At 34.9% G+C, this 23,792-nt stretch overlaps 1 protein-coding gene across 2 annotated transcripts; it reads left to right on the forward strand.

The window, feature by feature from the left end:
* Positions 1 to 860: 860 nt before the first annotated feature.
* Positions 861 to 5,407, forward strand: LOC127871622 (aggrecan core protein-like). 2 transcript variants are annotated; one of them, XM_052414738.1, is made up of 6 exons: positions 861 to 1,119; positions 1,351 to 1,459; positions 1,545 to 1,820; positions 2,809 to 3,108; positions 3,394 to 3,573; positions 4,851 to 5,407. In XM_052414738.1, the coding sequence occupies exons 1-6, from the start codon at positions 898 to 900 to the stop codon at positions 4,907 to 4,909; spliced, it is 1,146 nt and encodes a 381-aa protein (XP_052270698.1). In that variant the 5' UTR covers positions 861 to 897; the 3' UTR covers positions 4,910 to 5,407. The 2 variants fall into 2 exon arrangements, with proteins under 2 accessions (XP_052270698.1, XP_052270699.1); XM_052414739.1 differs by having other exon boundaries at positions 1,351 to 1,414; positions 4,851 to 5,404.
* Positions 5,408 to 23,792: the final 18,385 nt, after the last annotated feature.

Below are 23,792 nucleotides of genomic sequence, written 5' to 3' on the forward strand. Positions count from 1 at the left end.
TATTACAACAGGTGTTGTTACACATTTATTTTTGTCTAGTGTGCCCTTAAAATGCAAATGTTTCTTTATGTAAGGTAAATCAGGGCTTAAAACAAAATGCATTAACAGTGAACGTAATTCCACGTGTATGCGTGTATGAGGTTACTGCTATTTTTCAAAAGAATAATAACGCAAACACTATGGTGATTAAGTACAAAAATAAAACGGATGAATTTATATCGTAATACATTACTAATTTAAAACTGTTTTAGTTTGGAGATTTCAGCTACGATGAAATGATCGCCACATTGTTCACAGTTCTGGGTAAATAGAATAAGGCATGTGTTTTAAAAAAAATAGACTAGACCAATTTTTCAAAAAAAAAATTCAGTTTCATTTTTAAATCATGTATTACATGTCGTGTACATGTCACCTGTTATTTTATAACAATGCTAATAGGAACACCTTATTTTCCTTTTATGAACAACGCTGATAAACGTACGAAAATAAGAAAGCATACCAAGACTCATACACAACTTTCTACTAATAATATGTTAACAAATTGAGTTTTCTAAAATGATTGTTTAACGCCAGAGGAAAACATGAGTACTGCATGATATTATATATGTGTTTTAAGCATAGACAACGCGAATTAAGTGATACAATTATGCAACTGCAAATAGCCCAAAACACGGCTTAGAAAAGTACGTAGTGTCAGGTTCACGAAACAGAGAAACGGTTTATTCATATTTACACCGATTCTATTTTAATGTAGATTACTTAAGTTTAAAATTGTTCTGAAAGTTACATGACCTTATTGAGATGAACTCTGTTATTAAACTAGAGATAAGATATGAATTCATATGAAATAAGATAACATTTTCACTTCAAAGTTTAGACGGTTACACGTGAACAACTATGTTCAAAATATTTCAAACTACTTGTATTTGGTTTTTGTTCCAATGCATTGAGTATGCACAGGCAGAATATAAATGTGTCTGTAGTTTCGATGGGGCAAGACCGGTATTCACAAAGGCAGACAACACCTCTGGAGTAATCGGCTTCTTAAAAACGAATGGCTGTCGTCAGTTTGTATATCCAGTGGATGAAACATGGAACGCCATTGTGTTTATGCATCAGGTTTGTTGATCGTTTAGGCTGTCGTTAAATATTATATTTGTTCAAGTAAAAGGTATTACGTACTGTTCAATTCATTATTTTTTATTTAAATTCTTATGTTATAATACTTGAAACATTTCAATTTTGTACATGTATTATACATCAGAATTGCATTATAAAATTGGACGTAAAATTTATCAAAACTGCATTTCTCGACAAACTTAAAACATTTGTTTGTATTTTTGTTTTCAGCTGGGTTACATTATGTCCAACACAAGCATGATAGAAACCTGCTTTTCTGAGCCAGTTGACTCATGTACGATCGACATTACACACACGAAAATAGGGTTATGTTGCATGAGTAAATACAATATATATAATTGATTCGATTGCCGTGAAATGTGAGTGTGCTTTCTGTGTATATACAAATTGGTTTGTGCTTTTAGTTACAACAGAACACACGACATCCATGACAATATTCACAACTCCATCTACGTCTAAAGGCATTTTTTCTTCTCCATCGACGGAAACATCAGGAACCGATCCTTTAACAATATCTGACACATCAACAACAACTTCGACTATTCTTACACAAAGTCCAACGACTAAAACTACGAGTAGAGATACCAATCAATTTTCGTATACAACGACCACATCAACGACTGGGGCTTCGACAATGTCTACGACTGTATTCACTTCTTTGTCAGCAGCATCACCAGAAGGTGTGTATAATAAACATTTTTTGGGAAAAGTATTGGCTGATGTAATTCAATCCCATTTCTTCCAGCTGTATTGTAAATTTGTATTCAAATTGATTTCCATTTATTGCGACATATTGACCATAAAAGAAAGACCACCCTGTGTTGTGCACAAAATCGATCACAGTCTTGCCTTGAATGGGACAGGCGTATTTACATAAGAATGTCGTTGTTATGATGTTTCCAGAGATTCAATTTTACTGCATGTCTGCATGATAAGCACATGGTTAAGAGTTACAAAGAGATAAATGAGACGATCTACTGTGATTTATCCTGTCACATGCCTTTTAACCAGCCCGATAACCAGGTAACCTAATATCCCAAAAGATATTCGGTTAGTTGACCACGTGACCTCGAATATCCGTCAGTTGCTCTCCGCGCATGCGCATGCCTTAACTATTGTCTATTAATAAACTATACTTTTTTCTATTTAAAAATACCAAATACATGTAAAGTACTGTTTGTTTAAACATTATTATTTAAAGAGCATAATTTCGTCTTTGTGTATTGAGTTAATAACGATTAACTCGATTTCTGTGTGGTTTAACAAGATGGAAGCTAGCCTAAGCGCTTTGCATGACATGACGTCACAATGTTTTTGCTCGCGCGTGGGTTTTCCCATATTTAATATTTAAACACAAAATACTCGAAAACTAGATATTTTAGGAACATTTCAACGAATGCTGAAAATGTGACAGGATAAATAGAATAATAGGTTGGTGACGGGGATGGAGAATGGTTATCTGGTTCGTCGGAGGATCTTATCGGGTTCGCACTCTCCATCCCCGTCACCAACCTATTATTCTCTATATCGCAGTCCGAGCTGCAATACTTTTTGTTTAAATGCTGCAGGAATGTTTTTTATCGTTCTTTATTTAATCCCCTTTATAAACGTTATTCAAATAAATATTCGCAAAGCGTGTATAATTAGCACTATCCATGTTTTGAGCAGGAAATATTGAGCTGTGCCCGAGCAACGTCAAGGATGACGTAAACTTATTCCACGGCTATCTGGGCCAATATGGAAATTTGTGTTTGGAGCTAGTACCGGTCAAGACACAGTGGCATAACGCTCAAAGACACTGTTCGGTCGCCGGCCATGGGGATCTTGTTGATATAAGAGACAAATGGAAACAAGACTATGTTTTGCGATTTTTGGCCAATCACACAGATGTGAAGTCCATCTGGCTCGGATTGACAGACAGCGAGAAAGAAGGGGCTATATCCGAAGGACAGTTTACTTGGGTAACAGGCAAGTATAAGTGGAAATGTGCATATTATATGCGTGCAATTATTTATTTGTATTTGGATCGTCGTTATGCCTTAACGTGGGTGTGGCGGATTAAACATTTATATACGATTAATGTATTTTTAATATAACTTCTTTTTCGATTAATAGTTAATTTTGTGTGAGCAAGTTGTATTAATATCAGGCCGCAACTCTGGAGTTTATTAAGCATACGTAGTTTGGTATGCTTAGTATATAATAAATGAATTGTTATTATACTTTTTTATTTACGTCACCATTGTTTAACAGGTGGATCAGTAAGCTACTCTAACTTAGGTCCGGATTACATGAGTCATACAGACGAAAACCACAATCTAAACGACTGCGTGATAATGAAGCAGGGTGGAGAATGGACAGATGTGCCCTGCGGAGTGGCTTTGGTTCTGGGAACAGGGTTTGGGGAGAGCCATTGCTTCATTTGCCAATACAGTGAGTCTAAAGCTAGAGTAAATGTTTACTCGATATATTTCCCGTATATATTATTTAGTCAAATGACACAAATTACGTACTTTCATGTACACTTTGAAATAAGAAAACATATTTTCGTATTTAATAAAAATTATATCATTTCGAAAATGAGTTGAAATGCAAAAAAACATTTTCTTCAATCTTCGTTTTAAATAAAACAGTTTGTTTTAAACAGTGGACAAGTAATAAAACAGTTTTCAAACTTTGTCGCTGATTTTCTTAAATAACTACGTGACACCTAGCTGGGTTTTGCATGAAAGCTTGCTTCGTACCAAACTGAAGCACACTGTCATCATCAAGTTATTGAGCAGAAACTGGTTGTCCATTTTAGTAGAAGTGACCTTGAACTGTCACTGGTCTCCTTGAATTCCTGTATCGGTTCAAGACTTTGCTGTGTCAGTGTTACTAAATTTTCATTAAACGAGAGTATCAAAAGCCCTTGGCTAATATTGACACACTATATTCCGTTTCATCGGATGCAGTAGTACCAGGTGTCTTAAGAAAGGTCATATTACATAGCTTGGTTGTTTATGTGACTGCTAAAAAAATAAAAATAATTAAATCAAACAAGAAACGCCTATCAGAGAGAAAATATAAATAAAAGAGAACGTGGAATTTTTACACCCATTATTGCTGCTTCTTCCTGTATTTGCGCGATGATTATCTGAGATATTAACTCCATGACGCTATATTCTCAAATCTTTTTCTATAAAGAAGGAATGTAGTTGACAATTGTTAATAGTTTTATTTAATCGTTCGTCAAAAAGTTGTAACTCTGTTACTCTTGTATCTTCAATGCAATTGAGTAATTAAATAGTAATTAAATTGAATGCGTTTTAATTCCCTTTTATTATTGTTTAATTTGAGTTACAATGCTATGACGTTAAATTTTATTTACACTTAAATGTATTATGAATATTGCTGGGCCAAGTGTGAGGTTGAGCGCTCTATAACCAGGTTTAAACCCCCAATCCTTTGCATTGACCGTTCCAAGACGGTGACCCCAGCTTTATTCATATTTTGTGTTTTTATGTTGGTTTGTATTCTGCTGTATTGTGCTGTTTTGTACTGTTTGGGCAATCGGTCACTTGCCTTAAATAAAGGACCAACTAATTGTTTTAATGAAAATTCAATACTGCTCCAGCAGCTGGAGTTTCACTTCTTTATATTGCAAACTCTTTTCTATAACGAGGATCTAAAACCTTATCCATCACACTTGTTTTATTGTTGTATTTCAGGCATGACGTCGAAACCATTCGACGTAGTGCACGAACTTGGGTCAGCATTGGTCGGTTGAATACTAGTAGTTTAATGGGAAATGACGACACGTGGTTTACCAAATAATGCAACTTAATTGTAGTCGTTGCTTTAGCTTTCAAGAAAACTTGCTTCACATGGATCGCTTGGCATATTCAAATTTGAATATTAATAAAGTATTGTCGTATATTGAAAAACAATATATTTTAGTGTCAGATTGAAAAAATATGCATAAGAATTATCTTTCCAAATATAATTTTATATAGTTCATCGAGTATCATCATTCGTAATTTGTAAAATAATAAAGCGTCTGTTAAAGCGTTTGTATCTCTGTTGATCAATATTAAATCTGGAATACATGTATTGAAAAAAAAATAGATTAAAATAGGCTCTTATATTCAAAAGACTGAATGACCCAGTGGTAGCGCGATAGATTTAACAAACGTTAAAACTTTGATGCATACATTCCGGTCCTATTGTTTTCACAGGTGGAAGTAACGTACCCTGGATAGTATATGTTACTGACATATAACCATAATAGTATTTTCTCTTTGAAATCAAACCTCCTCTAAAGTCATACTTTATGTAACATTTCATAATAAAGGTTTTTTAGTTTCAAAGGTTGCTTTTCCTTCTTTATAAAGTGTCATACATTTCTGAAATCTAAAGCTTTTAACATGTGTGTGAATTTCAGAGCAATGGGCCGTCGTTAAAGCCTGGCACGTTTTTTTTAAACCATTTTTACCCCCCCCCCCCCCTTTCCAATGTCACAAACTGTTACTAAATCTTGGACCCCCCCCCCCCTAAAGTACGTCAAAAACTCACAATTTCGAACTTTTTTTTATAAATATAATACCTAATTCAAATATAATCTAAAACGCTTTTATGACTGTAGGGTTGTTACGATGGGCAGTATGGATTTTTATCCACGTGTTAACCTCTAATAATCAAAGTACTGACAGTACTGATGTGACGATGCTTTTGAAGAGGATGGATATATGCTTGAATGAAAAATAAAGAAACAAATGGGGTCACCAGTGAAAACGAAAAGTTCCTGCTTTATAATCAAGGGTACCCCCTTTTTCCAGAAACGCCATACTGAATTTGAGATTTTTATAAGTGAGCATAAAGATGAGCTAAATGTTTAAAAATTATTATGAATAGATAAAAAAGAGGAAAAGCCTATAATAAACTCAAAAACATATTAACATACATTCATCTCATATATCATTTGTGACATGTAATCTATTCAGTGCAGTAAGATTGGCTAACCTAGTTTGAAATTGCACGTGAAATGCGTTCTTCTAAAATAAGACTTGAAAATGTTTCAGGGAAATAAGAACATTAAAAATTAAGTAACAAGGCACATTTTATCATTCAATCATACACGTTTAAAGGAAAATAGATTTATCAATTTATGAATGAGAAGTGATACTAGTGATAACATTACACTTATTATGACAAACAAAACAAATACATGTACACGATTATCATGGTAGTTTTATGAAGAACTTCTACAGGATGGAATAAGTGTCTCCAAAAAACGCTTGATATTGGTGACCCTGGGCTGACCGTCAGACTTATTCATTATGAAAATGTTCTTGAGACTGTCACATTCAAAGATCATTTTAAGATGCACAAGGTTGAGTCTAGAGCCAGCTATAATATTTATGTTGTTGCAACATTGAACACATGACTGTAAACAAGAACACTCAGTGACTGCAAATTCCTAGCTTGTTTCTGGGTTGAATTTGAGTCCATAATCTGTCTGGTTTCATTTTCCTCCTGCACAGGTAATCAGCATATCACTGAAAAGATAACACCATTGTTCCTTTGCAGTTGATATTTGCCTAGTAGTTTTATTCAGACAGACATAAGAACTTCAAAAAGTTTCAGTCGAAGAAAATTATGCATCATTGCAAATTGTGTATGAATAATTTTAACCATTTTTATTTATTAAAATAAAAATATTTGGTATTTTCTTATTTATTTGGCTTCAATAAGTCTTTTCAAAGTTTTTTTCTATAAATTGACAACATTTTCTTCTTGTTATTCAACAAAACAATCATATACAGACGTAAAATACACAAGCACTTGAATACATTGTTCATCCAAATATTAATAATACCAAAAACATGTATTATCCCTACTGGATATGAAACTTACTATTTTAGTTACATTTTATTTTTTACTTAAAACACTGGTTTTACATTATCAATCACATAAATAAATAAAATACCTACTTCATTAAGCATCCTATAAGCCTGTCTGCTACAAAGGAGATAGTTGACACTTGATGAATGGTCCTACCCGCATGTATTTTCATTTTCTTTAAGTTCAACTTATCATTGGAACATTTAGTGTTGACAAAAAGTAATTAACGCCTCCTGGACCACCAATGTTGTTGACCATTGCTGAAAAGATAATAAATATGCAGCATTTTAATTTGGATAACCATAATACATAATTTAGGAGATCACACAAGTAGCAGTCATTGGCATATCATTTTCAGAATAGTAATTTTAGTATTTGGGACATAATATACTTATGCTGTTTGTTTAAAGAAAACCTCATTACTTGGTCATAAAATTAAAATATGCTGTCCTTGATTTCCATGCATTTACAACACAACTTTTTCCTTACATGTCATATTTTCTATTTCAAATTGAAAGCAAATATTAGCCTGATTATGTGGTAAAAATCACTGACAGGGTGCACTTTTCCTACGAAATCTACTTTACTCCAATTATGAACAATGAAAGTGTCATACTTAAAAAAAAATACTAGTATTTCATAATCCATGTACCTTCCTGTTCCAAACTTGTGTTGATAGCAAAACAAGGCATGTTTTTCTCAAAAAGTTGAAGACTCTTCTTTACGTGATGGGTTTTGCAGTCCGATAACCCGTTCACATTTCTACAGTCACCACACAAGCATAAATCCACTCTATCCCCTTTTACTGCTCACCAACAATTTTAAATTTTGTTAGTGACACGCGTTGTAAACGTTATTCCTGACAGTGTCAGTGGTCAAAATTTTCAAGCGCTTGACATTCGTAAGCTTCATCTTTAAACGACCCAATCTGCCAGGTACAATGTCGGCCCTAGTTATTGGGGAGCTAGTCAAAACGGCCCCAGGTCAAAACGGCCGCTAGTAAAAACGACTTAAAACGGCCCCACTTTGGTAAAAACGTCTCCAAAGACAGTTTTTAAGTTGGTCAAAGCGGCCCTAATTTGTAATAAAGAACTGTGTTTAATATTGTATTTATTAGACGATACACATGTTAGATATTCATACATGGTCGTTTTGACTAGGGGCCTTTTTGACATGGGGCCGTTTTGACTGTAAACCGACCTCGCTGCGAGGTATTCCAATTAGAAAAATCGAGCTATCTCAACCTGACTGGCTCGGTCTTTTACATAGGTCGCCATTGTAAAGATTTTTTGTATGGTACAGTAACTTAGACGATGCTGAAACAGTATCGTCAAAAACGCACCTAAAACTGAATTCAGACAAAGTTTGAACTCAGCTCTAAATTCAACCCTTCAGGACAAGCAATCACCAGCTTATCGCTATTAACAACCATTGTAGGAAGAACAACCTAAAGAAAAACTGATATCAGCTATGTATTTTCAAACCGATGATGGACCCCACATTCTCGCGACACCCGCTCGGTATGCAACAAACTTGAAGCTATAATAACTGACCAAAGCATACAGATTCGGCTCTGAATTCAGCTCTAAGCATATGATGACACTCCTAAATCTCTAATAAGATTTAAAAAAAATCTAATTTTTTATGAAGGAACAACTTCTTTAAGTAAAAACATAATTACAGCTGCGATCATTGCCTTTAAACGGTAAATCCAAAGCAATAGGGTTTACACCGGTTTAAAGGCTAGCCGAAACCAGGCTTATAGAGGAATAGAAAATGAGGAATAGAGATTGTCAGACGAATATAGCACTCCTCAAGGCTAAGAGGTATGAGACGGATCAATCAAACCGCCATTTCTCCTACGACAAGAAAATGTCTGAACACCAAAAATACTGATGGCGACGCATGCACAAACGTGCGCATAACGACCGTGCAATGATCTAAGCGTGATGGTGCTCTGCCTGAGGCGACCGCTCCATGATTCGAAATGGTATAACCCAAGCAACACGATTTCGCTATGTTCTCCTGCTGCGCGATGCCTGGCTACAAATGTGACACGGCGGGGTCAGGCGCCAGATCTTCGTGGAGGAGACCTCGATGCGATGTAAGCTCCAAGGCAGTCTGAAGCCTACAACGCACGACTAACTTTGCCAAAGAACCCGCGTGTCCATCTGAATGACATGAAGAAGAATTATAACTGGAATATCCTTGCAGCCAAATGGGTATGCTGAAGATATGTGTGTATTTTCGGCTGTTTTTTTTAATTCACAACCCAAGGTTTACTATACAATTATACTGAAAATGTGTATCTCGAAGTTGTTCTACTTTAAAATTTAAAGTTTTACGGACATTTGGGAAAATGAAAACAGTGCCGTTATTATTATTGATAAAGTTACCAGCATTGGGATTATGGTTTGAGTGGTGAATGCAAAATTGGAGCTGTACAAAAAAACTGGAGCTATACGAGGCGTATAACGTGGCAACATAAAGTTACAACAGTTCTTGCCAATACCAGCGGTTACAAATTCAATGTGTGGTTCTGAGAACTTGGCTTAATTGTGAATATTTTTGTTTATAGTGTTGGAAATTTACAAATCAAATTAAGTTAATACCTTAATCTTCCCGTGCATTTGGTGACGTGTACCACAGAGCTCCAGATAATTTTTCTGAGTAATTGGGTAAATACCAACTACTTTTGAGATCAATTGGGTATTTTCATTGTCAATTGGGTACAAAAAAGTCGGTACCCACTCCTTTAATTGAAAATTGGGTATTTTGATTGTCTTGAATTCCCAAGTGCTTACCTGAATGAGCTGGTTTACGTTTCATCCTTAATGGATTAGTTTCAGAGAACTTGTGTTATTATGTAGATGTATCCATAACATACAGTCTTGATTTTAAAAAAAGTTTGACGATTTTTTTTCCACCAGTTTTCTTACAATGAAAGCACTGTCAGCGCTTGTCTTCGACACAATATCGTCAATAAACTATATTGTCCGCTTCTGATTTTGTGTTGCTCGCGGTTAAATAAATTAAAATTGAGTTTTCTTTGTGCCTGGGATACGATGTTTCCCTTTTTACGGCCTCGCGGTTTCGACATGTTCGCAACAATAACACGTTCTTACATAGACGCTTTCTTCTGTACATAGTAGTGTGCTGAAGGTTATACTAAAAGCGCTTGCACGAAGCGGACAGAATCCGGGTATTTCGGACCCGGGTATTTCCGGGACAGATTTACTCGTTACGCAGAGGAAAAATACGATATGCTTAATCGGCAATTTCAATTTGGTTTCGGTACGCATGGTTTTATTTTTCTATGCGTAATCGGCATTTAACAATGGGTATTTACGCAAATACGCACCTTATTTGTAGCTCTGGTACCATGTTTCACGCAGATATTTTGATTCGCGTGTCACCATTTCTATGTATGTTATGTAACACGTATTTTATAATTAAAATGTATAATTTCGAATTACAAGAAAAAAAACAAATTTTGAGATTAATAGCTGCAATTAGTTTAAACCTCACTATTAAGATTAAAACTCAAGTCCGTATCTTGTGTAGAACCATTACTTATGGAATGCTTGTATATGGGGTCGAACACGGTAACACGTGATCGCTCGACAACGTTGCACCAAAGCCACCGCAACCTGTATACTTCCTATAATTTTAGAAGACCTTAGCCAGAGGGGGTAATCACGTGATAGTCAAGATGGCGACGTCCATGCCGAGACAGTCATTTTTCGCCGTTTTATACCCTTTATTACTTCTGTTTATTTTGTAAATGTCGCTCACTTTCCAGCATATCAGTAAAACGGTGATTAGCGTTTGTTTCGTATTTAAATTCGCTTTATATCTCGACTTTACTCGGTGCAAATTTTTAGTGGAGCCCTTATTAGGTCATACCGCTAAGAAATGTCAAACCGAGTAAAGTCGAGCTATAGAGCGAATATTACTATGAAATAAAAGCCAGTAACTTTCTTCCTTATATGGTTGAAAAGTGAGCGGAATAAGAAAACATTATACAAATAATAAATGCTATAAATCGACAAAAAATACCTGCCTCGTCATGGACGTCGCCATCATGTTTGTCACGTGATAACCTCCACTGTTAGCACGTTCTCGTTCACTGTAACGTTTGTAGCTCTCACGTGCGATGCAAATATTCAGCCGCATTAATCAAGGGCAGTATTCACACACGCTCTTTAGTTTAAATTGACTCTACAATTTCATTGGCATTATTCATCCACTGTCATATTAACAAAGAACAAAACATACAACAATATAATATTTTGTTTGAGTATATTTGTTTATGTAATTAAAAGATACATTGTAAATACCACCAACTAAGTTATTTTGTAAATTTACAAACAGAAAGGTAATCCACGTGCGTTACCAGCTATTATGGAATGCGTAGAATCGCGGTCTACATAGCTGCTGGATACGGATAATTTGCAAGCTTAACATGAGTTCAATGGTTTAATAGTTATTTTGTAAATATTTTACTTATTCCATACATGACGAAAATTGCCCACGTCAGCTTACGGAGCGTCTCGAGATAATGCCGAACGACTTAAGACTTACTATTGTAGGACATATACGATTTAACCCATTTATGTCTAGTGGACTCTCCTATCCTTCTAAATTGGATCAATTTATTTTCAAAAATTAGGGTTGTCTAGTATCTTTATTTCTATATTTAGAATATCTCTTACAGAAATTCCTTTAATCAAACAGCGCACACCCTGATGAGACGCCGCATTATGTGGCGTCTCATCTGGGTCTACGCTGTTTGCCAATGCCTTTTTCTCTAGACGCTAGGCTTAAATGGGTTAAAATTGCTCAGCACACCTGTCGCATAAAACATTATTCCGATATCGTAAAAAATGAAGAAAGTAAATTCAACTTCTCGGCAAAAAAGGACAAATAACGATCGAATTACGGATGAGGGTAATATAGTTAGTAGGGATTAATAAATTGCGTTTGTCTATTAACGATGGAGAATATGTATGAGATACAAGTAGTGATTTTAAATTGAATACATTGAAAGATAAACATACTTTTTGCATATTAATTAAAATCAGTTTAATACATCAAGTATTAAATACAAGAAAATAGCAATAACACTAAAGTGTGTTTTTTATATTTGTACATGTCACTATCAAGCTTCCACTATTAAACCTATTTTCCCCCATGACAGACTTTTCGCGCTGTTTCTGATATTTTTTCGATTTCACCTCGCGTTAACATGCCCCTTTTAATTTACTTCACCATGCTCCTATGCCGACCTGGGTAAAACACTTACTTGGGTATGCGTAGTTCTGGATTTCAAAGCTAAAATGACTCTTGTTATGTTTTTTTTTTACTTTGAGCGACATAAAGTAATGGGAAAACCATTTTAGAAATATACCCATTTATTAAATGATAATCTCGCGGTAGTTTGCGCTAATCTCGCGGTAGTTTGCGCTCATTCAAAGTTTAATCTAGTTTAACCCATTTATGCCTACTGGACTCTCCCATCCTTCTAAATTGGATCAATTTATTTCCAAAATTAGGGATGTCTAGTATATTTATTTCTATATTTAGAATATTTCTTACAAAAATTCCTTTAAGCAAACAGCGCAGACCCTGATGAGACGCCGCATCATGCGGCGTCTCATCTGGGTCTACGCTGTTTGCCAATGCCTTTCTTTCTAGACGCTAGGCACAAATGGGTTAAGGAACAGAAAACATGTTCTTTCTGTTTAAAAATAACGAAACTCTATAGTTGACCTGGACCTTGTCTTTTTCATAAAAATAACTGTAGGTTTAATACATGGACATCAATTATAATTGTACTAACAGTAATACACAGCAGCCAGATGTTGTATTCACAATGTGTTTTTATCGATCATGTAAGAATCAAAAGTTTTCGAATGATACTCTTCGCACGTGATAAAACAGTCACAATTGTATAAGTGTACTGAGTATGACTATAAGATAAATTTCGAATCACATAATTTATTATTTATACCGACGTATTTGTAAAAGCTTTGATTTCTTTGATTTTTTTTAATTATTGCAATCTATAGGGTAACACATAAATCTGTCAAGGCTCTGGTAGACTTCATATACGACAATTTAGCCTCATCAATATTTCACAACCTGTTGTCGAAATGTTCTTCAGGTAGAACATAGCGGTAAAGGGTTATATTGCTGTATCAATGACTCTGGGTCAAATCTGAGAACGGGCGCGTTTAACCTGGACGAAACGGCGAACGATCTGCGGCTAATACTAAAATCGAGCTAAATAATTGTTAGGTACATAATTTGTATGTGTTTGTACGTGGATTTAAAATGTCGAGTAAATGTACATGTATTGTCAACTGTTGATAAGAATAAAAAGGAACATGCCTGTCTATGAGCGATCATACCAAGGTTTTTTTTAACACTTATTTAAAGCTGAAAAATATTACAAGCTATTGATATATTTGAGAAATCGGTGTGAAACAAAAATAATAATGTAAACAGGCCCGTAGCCATGCTTTAAAAAAGGGGGGTGGCGAAGGGGGTGTCCCCCTCCTGAAATCGGGGGGGGGGGGGGGGGTGGAGGTCCTCCCCTTAGACAATTTTGAAAATAAAACGTAAAATCCTGCACTCTGGTGACTTTAAATCTGTATTTAGAGACGGAAGTTATAGAACATTTTTATATGAAAGTTCACTATGAAAGTTCACTTTCATTGACCATATTCAGTGACTGATTGAGATGAATTTTATATAACATACATGTATTCCCCACAACCGTTTTTCAATAACCTCCTTTTTCGATCAGTCACGGAAAAGCATTATTTTATACGAAGTTTAACCCGACACTAGTATGCTCGCCATCACACTTTATTTACATATTCAACAACATATTTATAGAATGTAAAATCAATAATAACAACGGTATAAAATATCATTATTTATTGGAATCTTGATAAAATTTGTGTATTTTACCATTCCAAAATTCTACCATTTATAAAGCAAGCAAATAAAAAGGAAAAATTTGACTTGTTTTCAAAACAATTGTTTGTCTGAAACAATGGATTGTACCAGAGGCCTATCATTGCTCTAAACGTGATAAAAGTGTATTGTACAACAAACATTGATTAACAAAACTGGGTCTTCTCTTATCTGCATCAATACTAAACAGAAATCAAAATGGTATAACTGGTTACTTTTATTTTTTTAAACGATTTTTTATCAAATTAGTTATCTTTTTCTAAACGAATTTCAGAAACATATAACAATTAACGTTTCATAAAGACCATATAACCGCAAACTACTAGCCCTATGGTCTCAACGTCCTTAACAATATATAACAGGACGTTGAAGAAAAAAAGATGGACTTATTTTCCCATTATGCTCAAGATCCTCACAGTTCATGCACATTAAATGTTAACGTCCATCTAATAGTATGTTATAACGTGTTAAATGCATTATAACAACTGTTTAAGCATAGGACATATTTCCTAGTGTCAAAGATATGTATGTGGAGCTATCTTGGAAATGACTTCATCGAGAAATTAATTATATGGTGACCTGTCGGTAGCCTATTGAACTCAACATTATTGTAACGCTTAAATACGAAGACTCACTCGATTCCGGGAAAAGAAAAATAACCGTTTTTGCGTCGAATACAGTTGGGTTAAACATATGGTACAATGTTTTTTTACTCGTAAAAAAATATTGGGTGCGAACAAACCCAACGCAACCCCCTGGCTACGGGTATGCTAATTAACATACGCATTTTATGCATATCATTTTAGGCTTAAAGATTGTAACTCGATCCGGCGTTATTTTGGGTGGCAACTCTATTATTTTGTCTTGTGGATGTGACACCCGGAGTACCCGGAGGAATGCCTACCTTTCTAGTAATTATGATGACCACTGGTTAACCCCACATTTGGCACTAATGGGCAATTAACCGGGTCGTCTACATAAAGATCGCATGAACCAATCACTGCGCAGTCTGTACGGCTCTTTTCTCTACCACTGAAGCAAACAATTAGATGCTGGCTTACCTATTCGCACTTTTTTCGATTAAAAACATATTTATTGGCTAAGCTAGCCCATGAAGATATTTCGGGAATGTAACTGTTTTGTTTCCTTTATTTCACGTGGCGATTCACGATGCATAAAACTATATCTAGAACATAGATTAAAAGGTATTGACCTAACAACGAGGCATCCTTCCAGTTGGTAATTTATGAAAGGCATATTAAGTGGATCACCATGTCGCTTCATGCTGCCACTCTTTTCTCTTACATCCCTCCTTTGCCTATATAGAAAACAAACAAAAATTCTGTTTTTTGATACTAGCCATTGGGACTCGCATACCGGCTGAATTTCGCTGTTAAATGGAATATTTTGATAGCTAAATCTTGTAAATCCTTTTTCATAGAACCCTTTTTAATAACACTACAAACTCCTTGATTGTCTGTAAACCATTTAACGCGGTGACAAGCACATCAATTAATGACTTTAAAACTTTATAAACTCCACAAAGTTCCCGCTAAGTAGAAGACATTTTAGTCTCCTCTGACGACCATGACCCATGCGCCACACCATTGACCGTCCCTACCTCATATCCGGCATTAGACACAGCAGATGCATTACTGTATAATACTTTTGAGCCAGCGCCAGTAGTAACAAGCAATCTTTTGTAAAGCAAATTGGGCGTTTCTCTCCAAAATGCCAATTGCTTTACACTATCGATTGACAACTTAACGTACGCATTCCACGTGCACTCTTTCACAACATCGATACTCAAATATCTAGTCATTGTTTGAGCTAAAGGGCCAATTACAATACTCATAGAAATAATGTGACCAATAAAACAAGCTACCTTTCTTACTGACATATATTCAGAGCCCAATAAAATCTTGATGGTATTCATAGCCTTGCTTATTCTTCTTTCAAGAATTGTTATTGAAAACTCTCTCATATTAATATTAACACCAGGCCACTCCATTTCCTGTACTGATTCCCAGATACATTTATCTACGTTAGGGATGAACCTAGAGAGAAGCAAATCATGCTTTATGTCAGACGCAAGCTTTTTCGTCTCCTCGTAATTATCATGTGTACCAAAACCATTATCCAAAAAACATAATAACTCGTTTACCTTCGCCCCGCCACTTTGCTATAAGTGGCCTTGTAAGCTTAGTGAAAAAATAAGGTGCTACACCCAACCCGAATGCAAGCACCTTGAACCTAAAGTAACTAACTACACCATGATCATCTTCAAACGAAATCCCAAGGTAAGTTGTATGTTCAGGATATATATCCACAAAATGGTAAGCAGAATGAATATCAAACTTTATCATGAATCCCCCTTCTTTAAGAAACATCAAACCTAATCTCAAATCTTCATATTTAACAGATTGTTTCCACACGTGTTTATTAACCCATCTCAGATCAAGAATGAGACGCTTTTTACCATTACTTTGAATGGAGACAGATAGTGGATTAACAACACGAGGTGGGACATCGGTTTTTTCTACCAAATCCCGATCTAACAAATCTGAAATTGCTTTCCTAACAAATTCCCTATTTTCACATGCTGATTTATTGTTTTTAAGCAATACGCTTTCAGGTAAAGAATAAAATGGAATCTTGTAACCATGTTCTATAGAATCAATAATAAATTGATTGGCGCCAATGTTTTTCCAAAATTAGATATGTTCCCTCAATCTATTTTAAACAATGATGTCTTTCTGACCTTGCTCGTAAATAAAATAATAATTTGTAAATCTGTGATCTTGTTCATAAATGTAATACTCATCTTTAAACACAGCACTTTCGATCGCGGGTGGGCCCGCCTCAGTGGCATCACTACTTCCTGGCCTGAACGCTCTCTTGCTGACCTCTAGTAGTGGGGCAAGTCCGCCGGAAGTGACCGAACTGTCGATGTAATTACATCGATGCTCTAACTGTTCATCGCGCATGTTTGGTCTAGTTCGTAATCTTTTCCACTTATGCATAGTTAGTGCAAATGTAAAGTTCAATAAAATTTCAGAAGACAGAAAACACACTACCGTATTTTTCGGGGGTAAAAGAAGCGACTTTTTTCCGCAGCGTCTTATTTATGGACGACAATGAAAAACTTAATATCCAAATTTTTGCCAAACAAATGCGCGTGTGATAATCGTTGGCGGTAATTTGATTGCATCTGAATAACCCCCATGTCACTATCAATCAATCAGTTAATTGGTTTATTGCAGTGTTATGGCTTTGTTAAATACCCACCACACTAATCCTTATGTGTACTCCTCCACGATAAAATCGTGGTCAGTTACTGATGATAGCAACCGGGTGTAATCCTCCTGGAAATCGTGCTTTTCATGCATTATATAATCAAAATATTTTTTCGACACGGAAAGCTTTTTAACAAAGTAATATTTAATTCATTACAAATATATTACAAATATAAATGCTTTGTTGAATACCAATTTGTAATCCGAAACACACTTCTGATGGTTTTATGTTAGCGCGCCGTTTACAAATTCTAGCGTCAAATATACAGTCGGGATTGTTAGCAGATTTCAACGGAATATGTCTTCTTTTCCAAATTTCAACATGTATTTCACACCCATGCACGTGACAGTGTTGTTGTCTTTTTAGACACCGATGATAAAAGGAAACCGTGCTCGCACCTAGTTGTAGGCTCCCGCACCTGGATTAATGACAGACAGACAGACAGTTTATTTCGACTTGTATAATGTACATCGTCAACAACACATAATGATAACAGTACAGTTTGTCAATTGTGATAGGAACAAAGTTTTATACAAATTTACAAATCATTTACTAAGCAAATACAGTGGCGTGATTACAAATTAAATATAACAACAACAGAAAAGAAAGAAAACAGGGGATGAACAATTAAAGTATTCTTGCATTTAGAATAGATGTTCGTACTTTAAGTGATTCTTTTACATAAAGGCATATATTAATTAGTTCTGTTTTATTATTCGTTTGCAGTAAACTTAAATATTTATACATAGATGGTCTTACATAATAACATGCTTTAATTTATTTTTTTTCTAATGTTTCTAAACGTCGGGCAAATACAAATAAAGTGAAATTCATCTTCAATATCGGTCGAATCGCAACAAATGCAATATCGTTGGTTTCTAGAAATGATTTGTCTCGCATAACGACCGGTTTGAATATGTAATGGGTGGGCTGACAATTTAAGTCTAGTAAAAAGGTATCTCAAACTTCTTGGGATAATGACTAGGTAGGACTTATATTCAAAGTTGATTTAAAAACTTCGATAAACATCTAGCATTGAACTGTGGTTTAACGTCCCATACCAGTCCTGTGTAAAGTGATCATATACTCTGCGTTTAAATTCCTCTACAAATGTATTAGTATCAATATTAATATTAGTTACATCATCAAATACATAACTGAAACCATAGTCATCAAGCATCTGTTTAACATTAAATATCCAATTATGACAGCCCTTGTGGTAATCTGAAACGGTCAAGTTATATACAGTTTTAATAATGATATTTTTAGATCTACGTATATTAAACCAATATTTAATGACACGTACATATCTATTTATATACATGGGATATCTACCCAGCTCACAATAAACACATGCATTACACGTGTTAAGTTTAACCTTTAATAATCGTTTACACAATTTCAAATGGATTCTTTCTAATTCCTTAGATTTAGTATAGCCCCAAACTTCCGAGGCATAGTTTAAAATGGAACCAACAAAAGCGTCAAATAGTTGACAAAGTATTTTGGGCTTTAAATCATAGTCATGACATTTATATAATAAGATATTCATTGCTTTTAATGCTTTACCCGTTAGGTGTTCCTGAATCAATGTAAAACTCCCAGTATAATTAAAAACAACTCCTAGATAATTAAAATCGTTCACTACTTGAATGACATGTCCATTGTAGGTCCACTTTTCATTGGGCAATAATCCGCCTCTTTTCCGAAATACCATAATCTTTGTTTTCTCTGTATTTACTTTTAATCCCCAAACATTGCAATAATAATGAAGGTTATCTAAATGATTTTGAATTTCGTCTGGCGATTTACCTACAATGACCATATCATCAGCAAATAACAGTAAAATCAAGACAATGTCATCAATATGCAATCCGGATTGTACATCATTTTGTAAAAACAACTCGAGATCTTCTACAAACAAAGAAAATAATAAAGGGGGCATAACCTCTCCCTGACGAAGCCCCAGTGCATATGAAAAATAGTCAGAATATGAAGACAATGACTTAACACAAGATTTAACTTTTTTATACATATCCCGAACAATCCTAAGAATTTTACCCTGTATGCCACATTTATACATTTTTAACCATAATGCATTTCTATATATAGTATCAAAACATTTCATCATGTCCACAAAAATAATATATAATCACTTATTTTCAAATAAATAATTTTTAACAAGAGAATGGAGAATAAATATTGCATCAGTCGTAGACCGCCCTTTCCGAAATCCGAATTGGGCGTCCGAAATATAGTTATTTTCACAACAGATATTTTCAATACGATTGTTTAAAACGGTTGTAAAGAGCTTAGATAAACAGCTAACCAAAGTTATCCCTCTATAATTATTAACATCTTCTTTTGAACCTTCTTTGTGGAGAGGGACAATTATTCCCTCGGTCCATTTTTCAGGATAATACCCTGAGTTCAATATGCAATTAAATAAGTCACATATATGCAAGGCTAATATATCAACACTTTCAATAAAATACTCGTTTAAAAGATAATCACTACCGCAAGATTTGTTCCGCTTCAATGACTTAACAGCATTAATGATCTTTTCAACTGAAATTTGATCATCGAGCTCAGGGTAAACATAATTAGGATTATCAAAATCATTACAACTATTAAAATTTTCAGCATCATAATTCTTATCATTTGAAATGTCTGTGCTTAAATTTTCAAAAAACTTTTTAAACTCATCGAGAGTTATTTTGGAAGATGTTTTAGCAGATTAAGATTTAAAATGTACCAAAATTCTCTGGGCCTACTTTGGCGTATTCTCAGGGCCTACTTTGGCGTAAATTTGCCAATTCGAACATACGTTTATTATAGTCTGCGTGCTTTTTCTTTCTTACGATATTTTTATAATTAGTTTTTGCATTACACAAAGTAGACCTGTTTGTATCGCTTTTGTCAACATAAAACAATTTAAGCGCTTCCAAATACATATTACGGGCGACAATACAATCATGGTCAAACCAATCTTTATTCCTTTTAATGTATCCTTCAAAATAAGTATCTTGTGAATAAAAACAATCTTTGGCAAACAATGGATCTGCAACATCGCGAATAGTATTAGAAAACTTATCAATAAAAACGTTTATTGAGTCCCTGTCAGGGCAATTTATATTATGCACAATATCATTAAAAGTTGGCAATATTCGAATAATCCCCGAGCGAAATTGTTCACGCAGGGAGTCGTTCCATTTATATTTAGTGTCTGACTGTTTTTCTTCGCAATGCAATCTGTTATTGCATAACAGTGAAAAGCATAACGGTGCATGGTCACTCCATTCATTGAAACGTTGTATATAAAATTGTTGTATCTGTGAGAATTTACTTTCTTTTGTTAAAAGATAATCGATAACTGAACAACCGTTATTTGACAAAAATGTGAACTGATCGCTATTACCAATGCGACCATTTACAATGCGAAACGATGCGCCCTTACAAATATCGAGCAGTTTCACCCCGTGACTGTTGAGTGATTTATCTAATGAGGCCCTGTCAGGGATGCAATCTGAAGTATAATCTTGGCTATCGATACAACTATTAAATTTGTCACAAACAATATAATCTTTTTTGTCACCAGCTCTACTGTTAAAATCACCACATATAAACACACAACCAAGAGTTTCATATAAACATATATCATTTTCTAAAATATCAAACAAATCAACGTTATAAATATTGTATATTGGGGAATCATCGCCCCATATATATGATCCACATAGATAAATATCTTCTGGAGTATTAAAAAAGGAATGATCTAGTTTCAACCAAATTAGAGTGTCGTAATGGTTTTTTATTACATGCATTCCATTCTTTAAATGTTCTTTGTAAAGTAAAACAATTCCACCGCTACTACGTTTTGCATTTTTATGCGTGAATTTGCGATAAAAATTGTGGGATACATATCCGTTCAACTGGATATTACTATTTGAGTCACACCAAGATTCATAAAGAAAACATATATTTTTTAAGGATATTTACAAAATCACTAGATTCTTTTGTCTTTTGTGAGTCCGTGCACGTTCCACGACAGTATAGACAGTTCACCCTCGTAGTGTTCCTAGGGACGTATCGGTTTGCCGTCGACGTACAACGTATCGTACGCGATCCACGCACGTTTACCTTCCTTTCTAGCATCTTTCATGTATGGAACCAGTTTGCGCCGCTTCTCTACCACTTCCGGTGGAAACTGCTCGTGCATTTGGTAGTTTGTACCTGTAAGGTGTTTCCATTGTTTCCGCACTAGTTCCCTGTCCATGAAGAAGGTAAATTTTGCAACTATATTTCGCACTTTGCCGTGAACCGGATATCCTGGCGCGCGGTGTACACGCTCGAAACGTATGGTGTCAGCGGTTTCTTTGGCGACCTTAAGTGTTTCCTCTATGTGATCGCGGGGCTTCCGCTCTGTGACTTCGGGCGGCTCGTTTCCTGTTGAGTTGTCTTCCGGGATATTCATAAACACTAAGTTATTACGCATTGACTGCGATTTCAATTAATGATAATATCGTGTTGCTTATGCTTTTCTCAGTTTGTAGCCACGACGAACCAATAATTGATTTTAATAATTGCATCATATATGTCTACATGTCGAATTTTATATTGAAACATTAGGCTGCGATAATTTTGATTTGTCGGCATTTTGTTTCATTTCAGACTCCATGCAGTTCTCAGATCATAATCTCTGTGATTTATTACTCTAACTTGTCTCTAACTTGTTAGTTGCTGACCACGCGTGCTACTGAAAAATATCCATCGGGATTGTGTTTTATGGCCCTAACAAGCACACAGTGGCTTCGACCCGTGGTTTAATCCCTAAATGTAAGATAAGCACGTGAACTATAAAATATTATGTTGGTCAGTACAAACGTTCTACCGAAAACCGCAGACCGCGTCTTTGTTTTATTGCCCAATTAAGCCACGAACATCCAATATCATGTATATTACGACAGACAAACTTTAGATAAGCACGTGTCGTCTGTCAAAAGAATGTTTTTTTTTATACATCAGTAAGCATATCGAAGTTGCTCACACAGTAAATTCCCGTATATGATCTCGGAAACGAGACTTACTTCAAACATTTAAAATAACGATATTTATTGTCAAAATAATTTCCAAAAACAAATGAGAACCATCCAACATACACCATACACAGACGACACAAATTATAAAAAAATTTGACAATTTAAATACAAACAAATGTTTAAATACAGAAAAAACTTGTACATGTTATGATATCTAATATAAATTAATTTGTTTATTGGTCGTTGCAAAATAATATGAATTGTATACGATGATTTTTTTTTGTGCAATCAGTATACATTACAATACAAATGCAGTAATTGTTCAATACTGAACGAACTAAAAGAGTGTAACGATAACAATACAGCGTGTTTAATTTTTATTTTATTCGAAGGAATTGTCAATGGCAAATAATTCGCGAGATACCTCGCGAGAAAAATGGAGAAAGTTTGTGTTTATGAATTTGAGCACTGTTTCGTCAATATTTACCAGAATTTTATGTTAAAAATGGAAATCCGACATATACGGAATAATCATTGTTTGGACAGATGACATCCGATGGTAATTGTATGAAGTATGCAGAGAAGCTGACGAAATGTTAACACAATCGCGCAGAAGTAAACATATAAGCGTATTATATGTATCGGTTTCTAATTTTCGTGAATTAAAAAATTATTCAACCTTTGCTATAGTATACAGTAACTATTTGTGAATATTTTTACTCGGGTAATCGCCGAGTGTAAAGACGCGGCGTGATTCTGCGGATCGATGCCGCGGCAGAAACAGACGCGGCTGTTTTTATTTGTAGAAAACAGTTTGTGTTTGGAAACATGGCTAGCACGACCGATTTGTGTGCACCAAATCTTCTTCAGTATTTTGTAATTCGGAAACTGGATTTTTTTTTATCACATTATCTTTTTCAGAACGTGATTTACAGCCAAAGGCCGCACAGATAACCATTAACCATATTACTGGAAAAACAATTTCACGAAAATATCAATAAACACAGAAAAATAAAACCCGAATTCTGAACTATCGCTAATCTTCTAAGCGGACGCGAAAATGCTTGTTTAGCTGTGACGTCATAAAACAGGGTAGAACAGGGGAGATAAGCGAATCAATAAAAGTCAACAAAATCGAGATGAAACACAACACGCAAACGTTATTTTTCCGATAATGTAATAATATTTCAATGTAAATAGCGTTAAATATATTGACTTTGGATTTTCTTTGAAATTGACCTTTAAACGAAAAATACAATTAAAGCGGAAAGTGTCGTCCCTGATCCCCCCGCACAGGCTAATCTGGGACGACACTTTACGCACACAAATTAAGCCCAATTGTCTCAGAAAAAGACACATATAATCATTTAAATTTGGTACCATGCAGAGTATGCAAACATGATCGTTGTAATAAGCAATCGCATTTGACATTGTGTTGGCCTACGTTTA

The sequence above is a fragment of the Dreissena polymorpha genome, chromosome 3, assembly GCF_020536995.1.
Source record: "Dreissena polymorpha isolate Duluth1 chromosome 3, UMN_Dpol_1.0, whole genome shotgun sequence".
Lineage (NCBI taxonomy): Eukaryota > Metazoa > Mollusca > Bivalvia > Myida > Dreissenidae > Dreissena > Dreissena polymorpha.